At 50.4% G+C, this 14,347-nt stretch overlaps 1 protein-coding gene across 6 annotated transcripts in view; it reads right to left on the reverse strand.

Moving 5' to 3' along the window:
- The window catches only part of GABBR1 (gamma-aminobutyric acid type B receptor subunit 1), a 67,119-nt gene extending 53,952 nt beyond the window's left edge, over positions 1-13,167 (reverse strand). Inside the window, exons 1-11 of one of the 6 annotated variants that reach the window (XM_054568993.1) lie at positions 13,150-13,167; positions 12,111-12,195; positions 11,284-11,487; positions 10,376-10,561; positions 9,002-9,022; positions 7,496-7,656; positions 4,077-4,211; positions 3,577-3,747; positions 2,378-2,479; positions 1,917-1,982; positions 1,280-1,471 (exon numbers count right to left, since the gene is read on the reverse strand). In XM_054568993.1, coding sequence (XP_054424968.1) covers positions 1,280-1,471; positions 1,917-1,982; positions 2,378-2,479; positions 3,577-3,747; positions 4,077-4,211; positions 7,496-7,656; positions 9,002-9,022; positions 10,376-10,561; positions 11,284-11,487; positions 12,111-12,195 — 1,323 coding nt within the window. In that variant the 5' untranslated portion in view covers positions 13,150-13,167. Of the gene's footprint in view, positions 1-1,279; positions 1,472-1,916; positions 1,983-2,377; positions 2,480-3,576; positions 3,748-4,076; positions 4,212-7,495; positions 8,052-9,001; positions 9,023-10,375; positions 10,562-11,283; positions 11,488-12,110; positions 12,226-12,608; positions 12,808-13,149 lie in introns of those variants that run through there. The other 5 variants (XM_054568992.1, XM_054568994.1, XM_054568996.1 and 2 more) reach the window with 5 other exon arrangements.
- Positions 13,168-14,347: the final 1,180 nt, after the last annotated feature.

The raw sequence follows: 14,347 nt of genomic DNA on the forward strand, positions 1-14,347 counted from the left end.
GGAAATGGAAAATCTACATCAGAGTATTGCTGTGAGGATCACTGAAATTATGTATGCAAGCTCCTGGTTTACTACACAAAAGCAATTATTACTACAACTTTGTTTTAATGAGATATTTTGGGGGGCTTTATAACTATTAGCTCACCCCTAGCAGTCTGTCCTAAGCTTGGACACTTGGGGCTGCCCTTGGTATAATGAACAGACACACAAGTAGCCCTATCCAGTTCACCCAAGATTCTGTATTCCTTAAGATGTAATGTCTCTTCCCCTCACAGCCTACTCACTTGTGCCCTACACCTGCAGGGATGCCTCAGCCTTCCCAAATCAGAGGATGTGCCTTCTAGCTCTAGGTCTGTCACTAACCAGCTATCTGGAGCTAAACAGTTTCAAAAGTCCCCTTTACATCTAAAATTATAAGAAGATCATTTAAATAGCATCAGGAGCCAAGCTAATTGAGCATCAACCAGAAGTGAATATAAAGCACCTTGTCTAGGTAACTCAGTTGTTTAAAGCACCATCCCACTATGCCAAGGTTGCAGGTTCAATCCCCAGTCAGAGTCCATAAATAAGTAAAAAGCCAAATTGATAAACATCTCTCTCTCTCTCTCTCTTCCCCTCTCTTTCTCAAATCAATTAAAAAAAATTTTTTTAAAGATGTGAATATAGCCCTAGCTGGTGCGACTCAGTGGATTGGGTACTGGACTGCGAACCAAAGTGTTGCCGGTTTGATTCCCAGTCAGGGCACATGCCTGGGTTGCAGGCCAGGTCCCCAGCAGGAGGCATGTGAAATGCAACCACACACTGATATTTCTCTCCCTCTTATTTCCCCTCTCTTCCCTTCTCTAAAAATAAATAAATAAAATTTTTAAAAATAAAATAAAATAAGTGAATATAAAGCAACTAAAGTCACCAAGAAAATAAAATGTATTTCTGCCCCGGAACAGTGCTCCTCTCAGTGTGCTTGCGTATATAGCATCTATTGATAAATTATCATTAACACTTCTCCCCCATTTCATTTCTTGCCAACTGCTCCTCATTTCCATGAACAGCCCTTCTGCTCATTGAGCCACTCTGATCTCCTCTCTCTTCCCTGCCCAAGAAAGACAGAGCAGAAGCATCGTATTTCACAGGAAATACGATGCAAAAAGACGTTCAAAGTGGGCAGAGGCCCCTTGCCCCCCTGTACCTCCAAACTCCACACCTGCTCCGCTCCCCTTTAAGGCTCTCTCAGTCCTCCCTACCTGCCCAAGTGCCAGCTTCTAAGTCCCCACAATCTCACCATGTTGGAAATGCTGCGGGTATTGGCAGGGTTCAGCATGACAATCTCAGTGGTGATGTGACCCTCCACTGCCTCAGTCATCTCATCCACTGTGCAGTTGATGGAAGGGTCATAGGTCTTGAACCAATTGTCAGCATACCACCCGATGAGGAACCAGACATACTTCTTTCCAAAGAGCCTCTCCTTGTACACCTAAATACAAAGAAGGAGAGGGCTGAGTCTTTGTTTCATTTTTTTTCTTACCTCACTTGCCACTATACAGTCTCTTGGGAATCAAAGAAGAGCAGAGAACAGAAAAGAGAAATCTACAAGTCTTGGTGGGGTGGTAGGAAAGGCTCTATTACTCCTCCTAAATTCCTCCTTAGCTTCTATTTTCAAGTGGACTTTTCCAGCCTGTATGGAAAGATGGGATCCATAGGCTCCTCTGGAAACTCAAAGTGGTAAGAAAGCGACATCCATGTCATGAGTGTGAGAAGTCAAGAGATGGGAGTCAAAGCTGACAGACGGGAACATCGTATTTATCATCACCTCAGATCATTTGCTATCAACTTCAGCAGAGATGCGGAGAGAGATCCTATGAGACACCCAAGGCAAAGAGCCTGCCCAGTCCCCCTCCCTCTTCAGATTCCAACTCCACCTCACAGAACACTTTGCGGGCTTCAGTCTCATAAAAAAGTCCCACGATGATTCGGGCATCCTGGCGCTATAGAATGAAGAGAGAAACAATGCTAAGTGCATCTAAAACACCAGAGGGGTGAAGCCAAGCCCCCTTACAGCTGTGATTTTCTGACCCGAAGTGTTTAGTGCACAGTTCTATTCAATAGGTGGTGGATGTCAACTGGAAGATGGAGATAAACTTCCCCAGGAGATGTTACTGTCTCACAGAATCAAAATTTATGCCTGTCATGGGGGAGTTAGCCAAGATGGTGGCAATTACATTGTAATCTAAAAGTGTATCAGATTAACATGTATGCCTTAAGCTTACACAATGTTATATGTCAATTATATCTCACTTTAAAAACAAAAAAAGCAACATTCCCCAACTTGACTCTCCTCTCCAACCCACCACTGTCATCCTGCCATTCCCAGCCATCCCACCTTAAGGTTTTTGACAGGCACAGCTGGGTCTGAGAAGAAACTCTGGCGGAAAGTAATCTCAATTCCAGCCTCTTTCACTCGTTCCTCTAGATCGTCCAGAGTCTTGAGGGGGAATGAGAAATAGAGAAAAGATGGGGTGCACAGTGGGCAAATACCAGAGATCTTACCTGCAATTGCACAGTCAACAAAGGAACAGCAGCAGTGTGAACCTTCCTCCTTCAGCGCCCTCTGTTAAGGAGTACTCAAAGGAAAGCATCTGGAGTCTCAGGATATAGCTCCCAAGTGAGGAGGTGCATGGGGAACCCTCCTAAGCTTCTGTGTCCAGACAAGTCACACCCACTCACCCCCTCTTACCACTGACAGCAAAAGTAGGGGAGAAGAAAACAGAGGAACCAGGGAAAGACAAGAAAGCATCTAATATAGACAAGATGATGTCACTCTCAAGAGGCAAGTGAGCAGACAGACAAAAGAATCAGAGAAGAATGTCTTGCATCACTAAGGGAAAGTGTGGGGGTGGGGAAGGATTAAAGGACCACTGAACGTAAGAGTGAATAGAGGATTCAAATAGACTTAAGAGAGGAAGCCAGCTGTCTCCTTCAGGTAGACCATGTATTTCCTCTCTACTTCCACCTCACCTTGTTTGTCAGCATCTCGCTGAGTCAGCTACTGACCCATGTTCACATGTTTGTCTTTTCACCCGTTGCCTCTTTCTCTCTCTCTCCCTTTCCTGCACTCTCTACATGACTCTGTCTCCACATCTTTCTCTCCCTCTCTCCTCCCTCTCTGTGCCTGTACCCACTTCCATAGCTCCATCCTGCTATTCCCATTCATACCCACCCACGACCTCCATGAACACCTCTAGAATCTGCTACCTGGGTTCTTAATCACATACTCTCTCCCTTACTGTGTTCTGACTTTGGAGTGAACCTACTTTAATAGAACTGGGTCATTTAGGGACTATCGGTCTGGGGAACAAAGTATCCAAGGGGGGGGGAAAGCCCTAAAACCAAAAAGTAGGAGAGGATCCTGAAAATTAAACTTGTTCGTTCCTCTGGCTATAGAAAGAACATGCACTTAATTCCCTTGGAATGTGTTTTCTTGTGACAAAGAATCAAGATCTTCCCACCAAAATGGATTCCATGTCACATCTCTCTGCACTGGAGTTGGAGTGAATGCCCGTTTACCCAAGTCCTCCTCACCGACGTGAAGACTTCGGTGGTCTGCTGGATGGTGGCGATCTTCTTCCAGCCCCATTTTTCAAAAAGTTTCACACGGGTAGGATTGTGCAACGTGGCTGATGGATGAGTTCGAAAGAATGTGGGGAAGCGCTGCCGGTTTGACAGGGCTGGTGAGCTGGAGCCATAGGAAAGCTATGAAGGACAGGAATAGGACAACAGGGTACGTCATCTGAGGACTCCACCAAGAACTGCCAAGAGAGCTCCCAACCTTGCCCACTCTCTTCAAGTGCCTCTGCTTCTGCCCAAGGAAACGATTCTCAAAGGCACACACACCCTCATAATCTGGATGCTCCTTCCCTGATCTGACTACATTTCCTTCTGGTGGCTGCAGCACAGTCAGACCACTGTTGCTAGGAGGTCAATAAGTTCTGGTCTGCAAAGGGCTCCGAATCTTGGAAGCTGTCCTCTTAAATACACCCAAAAGAGAATGGCCTGCCTTCTGACCCCCAAGCCCCACTTACCACAATCAGGTTCCACATTCTGGCAGCCTCAGCCACGAGCGTGGAGACAGAACTGCAGCCAGGCATAAGAATGATCTTGATGGGGTCATTGTAGAGCAACTCATACAGGTACTTGGTAGCTTGACCTGGGTCACACTAAATGGGGTGTGGGGAGAGGTAGGCTCTCCTGGGGCTCCTCTCATCCCTGTAACTCTCTCTTTTATTTTTCCCACAAAACCTAGTTACTTCCCCCAAATACCCATCCCTCCGCTGATACCCTTTTGTCATTATTGCCATGTTCCTCTCCTTCCTAGCATCTCTTCCTGTCTTCTCAGTCCCCCGCACCTGTTAAATATCCTCTCTGTCCCCCAGTTGGTGCTAACCCATACATACCTTCTCCTCCACACCCCATGGTCAGTATAAATACATGTACCTCTTCCCTCCTTCTAGCTCATCCAGATATCCCTACCACCTTCCCTCCATCACTCCTACTCCTTACTCTGTTTCAATGCTCCAAACATCTCTGGATAGAAGAGTCTGCAGAAATATGAATAAACTCTCCCCAAGTCCCCAGACAGCTCCTCAAAGCCAGTTAAGGAAAATTCCTCCCTCACCTCTGGAAACTCCCTCTCCCCACCTTCCTTTTTTCTCTCCCTCTTCTGCTTAGGGGCTAGTGATAAACAAGACAGAACAGGAATGAGTCCACTAGGGAGTCCAGCTCAGCATCCATCCCCTCCTGCTGGGTCCTGACATTTGATGGATCCATTAGAAAAAGAGACACTCAAGGGTGGGGGAAGAAACAAGGATGAGGGAAGAACCAGGGAGAATAAGTAGAATGATGCTCAAGAAATTAGATACTTTCAGGGGTGCTCAAAGAGATGGGAAAGTGGTCAATGCAGACAGCTAGAGAGGAAGGGAATGCTGGGAGGAGGGGATGTAGGGGAGGAAGAGCCATGGGTCTCCAACTGCCTGTTGCCCTCCTGCTGAAAGATGACATTTCAGAAGCTGCTGGAGCCCCAAAGGAAGTGGAGAAGAAATGGAATCCAGTGGGGTCCCAGAGGGGACACAGAAAGGAGACACAGGGAACTGGGGAAGGTGAAATGGGAGGGCAAGTTGCAAGGAAATAAAGAAGGCCCCTTAGCATCTGCTCACTTCCCACTGAGCCCTGACATTTGGGGCACCATGGGAAGTTGGAGAAAGTAGAGTCAGGGAGGCTGGCAGAGTTTGAAGAACCACCATGAACCCAGAACTCTGCTGCCTACCTGTCCCCACTGCAAAAGGCAGTGCTGAATGGCTGCTTTTTTTAGGTTCCCCATCTCCCCTACTTGGGCATCTTTGTGTACCTTTATATTCTCAGGTCCCACCTGCTTGCCCTCTCCCAGCATCTGTTACTCCAGATCCTACCCCAGCTTCCCTCAAGGCCCCTCAATGCCCCTCCCTTTCTTCCCTGAAGAAAAGGTGGTTAGGAACAATGAGGACATATAAGAACATATATAAGATACATACAAACAGGGCAATATATGCTCCCCAATGTCTCTTCCTTTGTGACTGCATCCCTCCCTACCTTTTCTCACATCCCTTTCCTCTTCCACACCCAATGCATTCCTGCAGTCTTCCTCTACCTTGGGATTCTCACCCCTCCCTAATAACATCTCCTCTGTCCTCCCTCTCTCCTGTTCTTGCAAGGATCCAGATTTGCAGGCAGGAAATGACACATTCCAGTTTGCGTGCCTTTCCATCGCCCCCTTGCGCCTCCATCTCCCTTCTCTCAGGTCCTCCATCTGCTCCCCAACACCTCCAGAGACTCACCTGTCATCATGGATGAGTCTAAGTTCCCTGTGATCTCTGATCACAAAGCTTACATCCATCCCTCTGTCTCTCCCTATAGTCCCACTCCCATAGCCAACTACTTCTCTTGCTCTCCTGGAGGACCCTTCGATTAGCTGACCCTCTTTCCTACTCTGCCTTTCCTGCCCTAAAACCAAACTCTCTTCCTGAGGTCTCCTACTTTTCCCATTAACATCTAAGGTTAGCTATATAGGTACCCATCAAGACAGATTTTTATTGGTAAAACTGCAGATCCTTGGGACTCATCCCTAACCAAGGAATTAGAATCTGTATATTTAACAAAGTCCTGTGGTGATTCTTACGTACACTGAAGTTTGAAAATCACTGTGAAAGTGTCAGAGACCTGAAGTTCCCTCTCCAAGCCCTTGTGCCCTCTTCTCCCTAAGCCCTCTTCCTTCAACCCCACTTCTGCCCCTCCTCCCTCACATACCTATTTCTAGATATAGATTACTGTTCTAAAGCATGAATATAAATCCTCAGTTCACCCAGAGATGAGGTCACCAAATCTTTTCTTCTGTACTTTATTTCAGTCTCCCCTAATCCCTTAAATCACTGGGATACAAGTCAGAGGAGATAAATGTGAGGTCCCAAATTTCCTTCCTCCCTGTATCACATCCTTCCCCATACTCTCAATTATTTAGGTAGGAGATAGGAGAGGGAAGGGAATCTTACAGGACCATCCCCTACTACATCTAGACCCAACTTTCCTTATCTTCCCCCTCCCTCTTCCTCACCTCTTTAACCCTATATCCCATTTCCCATCTCACATCTTAGAGGCTACAATACTAAGTTCCACAGGATGTGCCAGGATCTCTCATTGCTCAGCCTTCCTCCTTGTCTCCTGCCCCCTACACTGCCATCCCTTCCCAGTCCAGTTCTGCTGCCTGTATACTGATTCCTGTCGAGCCCCACACTATTGTGGGGGCTCCCAGGTGGGCCTTAATCCAATTCATTTTCCCAGTATCTCCGCCCATCCCTTCACCATTAATTAGCCTTCCCCCCAACCACATATGCTATATAGTCTTACAGTCCAGGAATTCTCCACAGGATTAGGGATGTGAAGTCAGGTGGGGCTCTCCGCTATCATGTTGTTTTTTTATGACAAATAAACTAGAGCTATCAAGTCCCTCAAAATGTTTCTCATTTGGTCCCTATTCCTTCCAGCTCAAAACTGATGCCAAGATTTACCTTGTTACCATGTTTACCACCATACAGTTACCATGTAAACCCCATACAGTTCCACACCTCTGACATTCCCTCCATCCCCCAACCCATCCCAGTTTTAGTTCACTCCCTAGAAGATCACGCTCTGCTTGTACCCTAAATCCATCACCAGCTTCCCCACACCCAAGCACTTCCGTGGGTCTCTGACAGCAGGAGTATCTACCATGCAATGTGGTTAACCATCTTGAACCTCCAGCCCCTGTGACTCTCAAGCTCCTGCACTCCCAGCACCTCTCCTGCTAGTCACACATGGGAGTGACTAGCATGGGAGGTCCACCTGTATATCCCAGAAGTGACTCAGACTGTGATGGCCTGGCCCCTGCTCCCCAACCCCCGCCCCCACCGTCCATTCCCATGTCCAGGGCTACCTTGCTGTCGTGGTGGATGAGCTTGAGCTCGTAGTCTGGCAGAATGTCCCTGCGGCTGTTCACATCCTCCAGCGCCATCTCCACCGCGGGCTGGCAGGCCTGGCCCCCTGGCCAGCCCCCGCTCATGGGAAACAGCGCCCCGATGTACACGGCGCGCCGATCTGAGGAGGGGTGCGAGGGGACCCGCGGGTGAGGCCGAGAGAGATGGGGGGAGTGGGAGGCCCACACCACCGGAGCCACCCCCACAGCTATCGCCACCAGGAGCTGCAGTGGCCACCCCACCCGGGTAGAAGCGTCCCCCGGACCCATGGCAGGGAGGGAGAGGGTAGGAGGTAGCTGCTTGGGGAGGGGAAGCTCAGGGGGGACACTTGTCCTGGGGAGGGCTGCTGAAGGGGTGTCGAGGAGGCCTCTCCATCCCTGGTTTAGTGGAGCGGTGGGTACTAGGGCCTCGAAGAAGCAGGAAAGATTGGCTTCCTAAGGCCCCCCACGGCCACTGCCGAAAACCGCGAGCCACCACGGACTCTCCTCGCGACTGACCCGCGGAGGGGAGGAGGGAGAGATGTGGGGCTGGAAGGGGGCTCTGACGTCACCGGAGACGTGGCGGGGATGGGGGCAGGAGTCGAGGAGGGAAAAGGGAGGCGGGGATAGAGATGAGCGCAACTGTGGGAACAACAGCCAGAGCAGAGGGGAGGGGAAGACAGGGAGACAGCGACACCTTGTCGAAAGAAATAGACAAGGAAGGAGCATTGGGGAAGGAAAAAAGAATGGGAGGGGCGTGCCAGGAGTGCGTGGCAAGGAGCCCTGGAAGGCTGGAGCTTGGAAGGGAGAGGAGTGGGTTAGGGAAGGAGGGGTGGGACACTGGAGGAAAGGGGCCAGGCTAGACCATCTCAATGGGGAAGCAAATAGATGGTGAACAGTGAGGGCTGGGAGGCGGAGGGCTATGGAAATGGTTTTGGAAAGAGATAGCTGGGTGGGGAAGAAGGTGCAAAGGAGAGTGACAAAGACAGAAGTAGGAAACAAGGTGCTGGGAAGCCGTGAAAGAGTGCTGGGAGAAGCACTGAGAGGGAAGGAACGAGTAAGGGAGGAGCTGAAGGAGGGAGATGAGGCTGGGCCAGGGATGAGAAAGGTGGAAGGACTGAGTCCTCAGGTGAAGTCCTAAGGAGGGGCGGGCAGGAACCCCAAAGGGAAAGACAACGGGGAAGCTCAGAGTATCACAGAATCCTGCAGCCCCCCTGCTGGGGTTTTGCCCTATGGCCTAAGCAGTCTAGGAGGAGGAGGCGCAGCGGGGAATCGCAGCCAGGCAGAGAGATGAGAGGGACCATGGCCTCGCCGAAAACCGGGACTAGAGGCAGGAAACAAGTAGGGAAAGAGGAGGACCAGCCGCAAACTGGAGTGGCTGGGGGAAGGTAGGAGAAGTACACTAGGGACAGAATCCCAGGGCTGGGGGGTATGAAGAGCAATGGGGCAGGTTATTACAGTGCAGGCAATAAGGGTTTCTCAGCTCACCTGAGTGTGGTGTTCGATTCACTGGCAGCAGGAAAGACGGGATCAAAGAAGAGTTACCACTGGCACCCAGCTTCCCTGGCCTCATCCCCAGCCCCCCTCCCACACTGTTCATGCCCAAGACAAGGGAGAGGGGGAGATTCTGCTGCCTTTCTGAGGGGAGGGTGTCTGGATAAGAGCAAGGGGGACTGTGGGTCAGGACTTCCTGGTTTTCTTCTTTTATTTTTCATAAAAGACAGCAGAATTTGAGACAGATATGCCAAGGGCTTATACATGGACAGATCCTGGTTTGTAGAGCCTAAATATTATAAAAGTGGGGGGCCTGTCTTTTAGAGAAAACAATTACAAATACAATTGGTTTTAAGCTATTGCTGTTAAAATATTTTACTTATGCAATTTTTATAAAATACCTATGACCATGTGAACACATTATTAGAGCCCTCTACATTATTAGAGCACAAGAAGAGGCCTATGTAACTGAGGAAATCTGAAGCTTAAATTTCATTCATTTCATAGTTAACCCACCCCTTGATGGGACTAATTTCCAGAATGGAATGATAAACTACATGCAGAATAATTAACTGAGAATCTGGGAATGTTGAAAGAGTCTACAAGGGTAGAGGAAGCAAAAGGTATGCCTGCATCCCAGGAGAAGAGGCTGCAGAGGGAAAATCTGGATGACCAAGAAAGGGGGAAATTTTCCAAACTAGATAGCAGAAAAGGTGATGGACATAAGACCAACTCCTTCGGGGAATGATGGAGGTTGTCTGGGAGGTTATAGAAGAGGGCTGACTCCCCCATCCCTGGGTTGTTCTTAATGTTCTGACAGTTCTGCCTGCCAGTTTTAAGCCTTTTAAATTTTATTTTGATAATTTGCTTTGATAATTTGAAAGAATGCCAGACATTCTTTCCCATCTTATTAACTTTTCTAAGTATGACATGATTTATTTCTAGGTCTGTATAATAATTCAGTTATACTATGAATGGAGAGGGATCAATTCTAGAAGGGGTTTATGCATAGGAAGTTCTAAGTTTAGACAAAGGGAGTAAGGCTAGGGAAAACTGGAGTATTTAAATCTTACAAAGGATGACGGGGGTGAGATTCATAATGGAAAAAAGAAAATGTGAGTCACAAGAACTATGAGCAGGGAGAAGATATAAAAAGATAAAGGTAAAGAAAGGAAGCCCCAACCCATCATAGGTAAAGCAGAAACTGAGGACTGCAGGAGGAAGTTTGAGGCAGATGGATGGAGGAAAGAGTTGGGCTTTCACTTCTGCCTCCCCAAAGCCCCAGTTTTGTATAGCACCCATACTCTCATCCATTACCAGCCCACTCTATGCTCTCATCAGCTGCATGCAGGCAGCTGTTCCCCTCACCCTGGCAGTGGGGCTTGGGGCTGCTCCACTGGCCCTGACTACAGACACTCCGGGAGCCGCCCACCAGATGGAAGTCAGGGTCACACCGAAAATCCACCCGGGCTCCGTCCAGGGCTGGGAGGTCCCCACCCGTCAGGAACACCTTCCCATTTTCCAGCATCAAATAGGACTTGGAGCAGATTCGGACTGTGGAGAGACAGGAAAATAGAGAAGCAGGTTGGAGAAGGCTCCTTCCCCTTGAGAGAGCAGGAGGCTCAGCTTTGGGTTCAGACCCACAAACATCCTACAGTGCAGGAAGTCCATTGTAAAAAGGATTGGCCTCTCAGCTTCCAGTCTTCCCTTAGCCATGGAAGCATCCACACATTCCCACAGGAAAAAAGGAAAAAGCATTGCCATGTAGGGACCCAAGATGGAGCTATAAGCACATAAAATGGCATCTCTTCAGTAGGCGGTTCTCTTGCTTTGAGATGGGTGGATGTATGTGACTTTAGATGCACAATCAGATTTGCCTTTCTAATTCTAGATGGCTTGTATTAATGTTAAACTGGATTCTGTTTCTTAGGTATGCAGTCTCTGCATTGGAGACAGGTATTCAGAAATGTGACGAAATCACCTTAGAATGTTTTTGCATAATCTGCCACTAATAATCCTCCAAGAAAATAACTCCCAAGATGAATAATCAGGTTATTTTATCAATGGCCGGTGGCATAATGAAGGAAGGATGAAATGAAATGTGCAGGCTGCTAACTTTACTGCCTCACTCTGCGCACAATTAAGTCCTTCTTACAATAAATGTCTTTGTGAATTTAGTTACACTGGATTTCAAGTGCTGACTTGCAAACAATAATGTTACATTTGAGAAAGGGAGAGGAATGGTCTTGAAGAAGGGACTTTGGGAGGCTACTCACCACAGCGACTGGGTGTGTCCATATCTGTCCAGGAGCCATTTGCCAGGCACTTTCGGACCTTGGGCCCCACCACCTCGCGCTCCCCCCGGCACACATATTCAATCTCATAGTCCACAGGCAGGAAGTTGATAGCCTTCACCTGGTCCCGAGTCAGGCCCCTGTACCTGATGCCCCCTTCCCAGGGCGGGTGTATGATCTGGCAACCTGAGGGGTGAGTAAGAAGGAGTAAAGAGAGGAACCGTGGTAAAAAATGAAAAGGCAGAGTTACTGGGCACAAACGCAGGAGAGCCTACGGAGTGGTCGATGGGCAGGTGGAGGACAGAGGGCATGGGGTGGGATGCTTGGAGAGTCCGAGTGTAGATGGGTACGGAACGGAACTCTGCTCAGAGCATAATGTTCTGCTCAGAGAACTCTGGACAGACAGTAATGAGCCAGAGTTAAGTCTAATTAAAGAGCCCACAAGTCAGGAGGAAAGGGAGCTGGTTAGGGGTAAGGAGAAAAGTAACTGAGAAGTCGTGGGAAAGGCTTAAAGAGGACATCTGAGCTGAATTAGGACGAAATGAGACGGGGGTCTTATAAGGCCACCTGGGAGAAACGTAGAACTAAGGGAGGGGTAGAACTGGGGTAGTAACGTGGGGCCAGAAAAGGGGTGTTGTTGAGAAAATAACACAGGGTCACAGAAAGGTGGAGAGTACTGATGTGGGGTGATAGAAAGGCAGTCAGGAGTAGTCCAGTGGGCTAAGCAAACAGGGTTGCCTGACGGTCGGGACAGGTATGAGGACCAGGAAAGGTGGAAGGATGCAGGAGGTCCCCGGAGAAGGATGCACCTTCTGAGGTGGCGTTGGGGGTCTGCGCCCCGCCCGCGCCCTGGGGGCTGAGGAAGAGCAGAGCCAGCAGCAGCAGCAACAACATCTGAGTGAGAGGCGGCTGTGAGGACCTCATCAAGCCCCGCCGGCACCACCCGGACCCGCAGGTAGCCTGGCCCCTCTACCGAAGCTCCCAGGCTCTGACCTGACTCTCCGACCGGACCCAGCACGGGTAGGAGGACGGAGCCCCGCGAGGGAGGCGGGGGCGGAGCCCCGGCGGGTGAGGGGAGAGGAGGAGAGAAAGCCTGTCCCCACCCTCCTCCAGCCTCCCTGGGCCCTCCACCCTCCCGGGACTCCACCTCTCACCACCTCCTATTCCCCATCCCCAGTAGCTCTGCGGCCGGGCTAACCCAGGTCCCCGACTGCCTCCTCGCCGCCCCTGCTCTCCCCCAGCCTCGGGTCCCCGGCTCGGCCCTCCCCGCGTCCCTCCCAGCCCCGCTCGGGGGCCCCGGCTCCTACCTCGGCGCTCTGGCCCATCTCCCTGGCTGTCCCCAGCCTCAAGGCCCCAGGCCCGACCGCTCCTTCCCGCTCTCCCTCCTCTCCCTTCCACCAATTCCCTCTTCCCGACCCTCCTACTAGAATCCCGGATCCAGCCCAGACGGCTCAGCCAGGGTCTCGGCCTCCTCTCTAGCTCTTCCCGACCCCACCCCGTCTCTCCTTCCCCGGGGCGGCGGCGGAGGCCCTGGGAGCTGGGAGCCGGGAGCCGGGAGCGAAGGAGGAGGCGCCGGGGACCCGGAAAGCTCCTGGGCGGAGGGACAGGGAGGGTGCGGTAGAAGACCGGGCGGGGTGGGGGGGGTGGGAGGGGGAAGAGCTGGGAAACAGAGGGGAGGGAGAGCGGGGGAGGGGAACGCTGCGGGGAAGGAGGGCCCCTCCCACTTCCCCAGCCCGGGAAGCCGCCCGGCCAGCGGCCCCCGGCCCCACCCCGCACCGCAGAGAGCGCGAGATGGAGGGCAGGGGGCGGTGGTGGAGCCGTGGGAACGCTAGTGCACGTGCGACCTACACGGGGACCCACAGCCGAGGCCGCTGGACGCTGCGGTGGGGGCGAGGAAAGCCGAGTCCAGGGCGCAGGAGCTGGCTCTGAGACAGGGAATCTAGAATGCAGGTGAAGAAAGACCGTTGCACAAAGAGAAGGCAGCACTGGATCTGGGTGAGAGGAGAAAGGCAGAGGCCAGGAGGAAAAGGAGACAGGTGGGAGAGGAAGGAGAAGCCAGGGTCAGACAGCGGAGAGGAGGGCAGGAGATGGGGTGAAGGCCCCGAGCCATCTTAGCGCCGACAGAAGTTAAGTGGGGAAGAGAAGCCGGGAGACCAGAGTGGCCCCACGGGTTCAGCAGCATTGATATTTATTTGCCTGCTTCGGGAAAGGAACGCGGGGAGAGGACTATCAAGGGGAGAAATTGAGATAGTAAGAGGTTAAAAAAAAAAAAGGCAAAGACAAAAGAGCCTCCAAGAAGTGGGCAGGAACCTGCATCATCTTCTGCAGTCCAACAGGGCCTGGCAATCAATCTTTATTCACTGAGGAGTAACTGGAAGCTCTGGAGACAGTGGGGGAAGGGCAGGCCTTTCGACATTTCTAGAGGCTCTTAGCTAGGTCTGGTGGTGGAAGGTGTATGTGTGTGAGCACGCGCGCGCGTTGCTTGTGTAGCTGTTGTTCAAGTGAGTGACTTTGGGAGACAGGGGTCTTCTTTTGCGGGGGTGGAGAACCCCACTTCTTTCTGGCTAGTCCTGGGAAAGAGGTGGGAGAAAGCCAGATACTGTGAGACTGATCAGAACTGAGATTCTCAATCCTCAACCTTTTTTATAACAAATATTTTGTAATGATTCCTTTATTATACTGATTTGAAATTCATAGACAATATAGCCTACCTACAAACAAGAACTTTAAAAGAACCAGCATCCTTCCCTGTCTATAACATAGAGGGAAGTGAAAAGTAATTTGTAGTTAAATAACATACACAATATTATTACATGTGAATGTTGAGGCCTGCCTGAACTAGAAGCTGGGATAAGCACGCAGCTGCTTGTAGTTATCCATAGAGCCATGGGGATGGAGCTGCTGCACACATCTACTAGAAGTGAGACTACTTCCAGCACGTTGCCATCAGTGAAGTGACTTAAAATGTTGAACAGCTCTCCTAGCAAAGTCAGTCTTCTCTAAATTTACACAGAACTGGAACTGCATTCCTAGGCAGTTCATTGTA

The sequence above is a fragment of the Pteronotus mesoamericanus genome, unplaced genomic scaffold (genome assembly GCF_021234165.1).
Source record: "Pteronotus mesoamericanus isolate MK-2021 breed Mesoamerican mustached bat unplaced genomic scaffold, CSHL_Meso_final contig_20, whole genome shotgun sequence".
NCBI classification, from domain to species: Eukaryota; Metazoa; Chordata; class Mammalia; order Chiroptera; family Mormoopidae; genus Pteronotus; species Pteronotus mesoamericanus.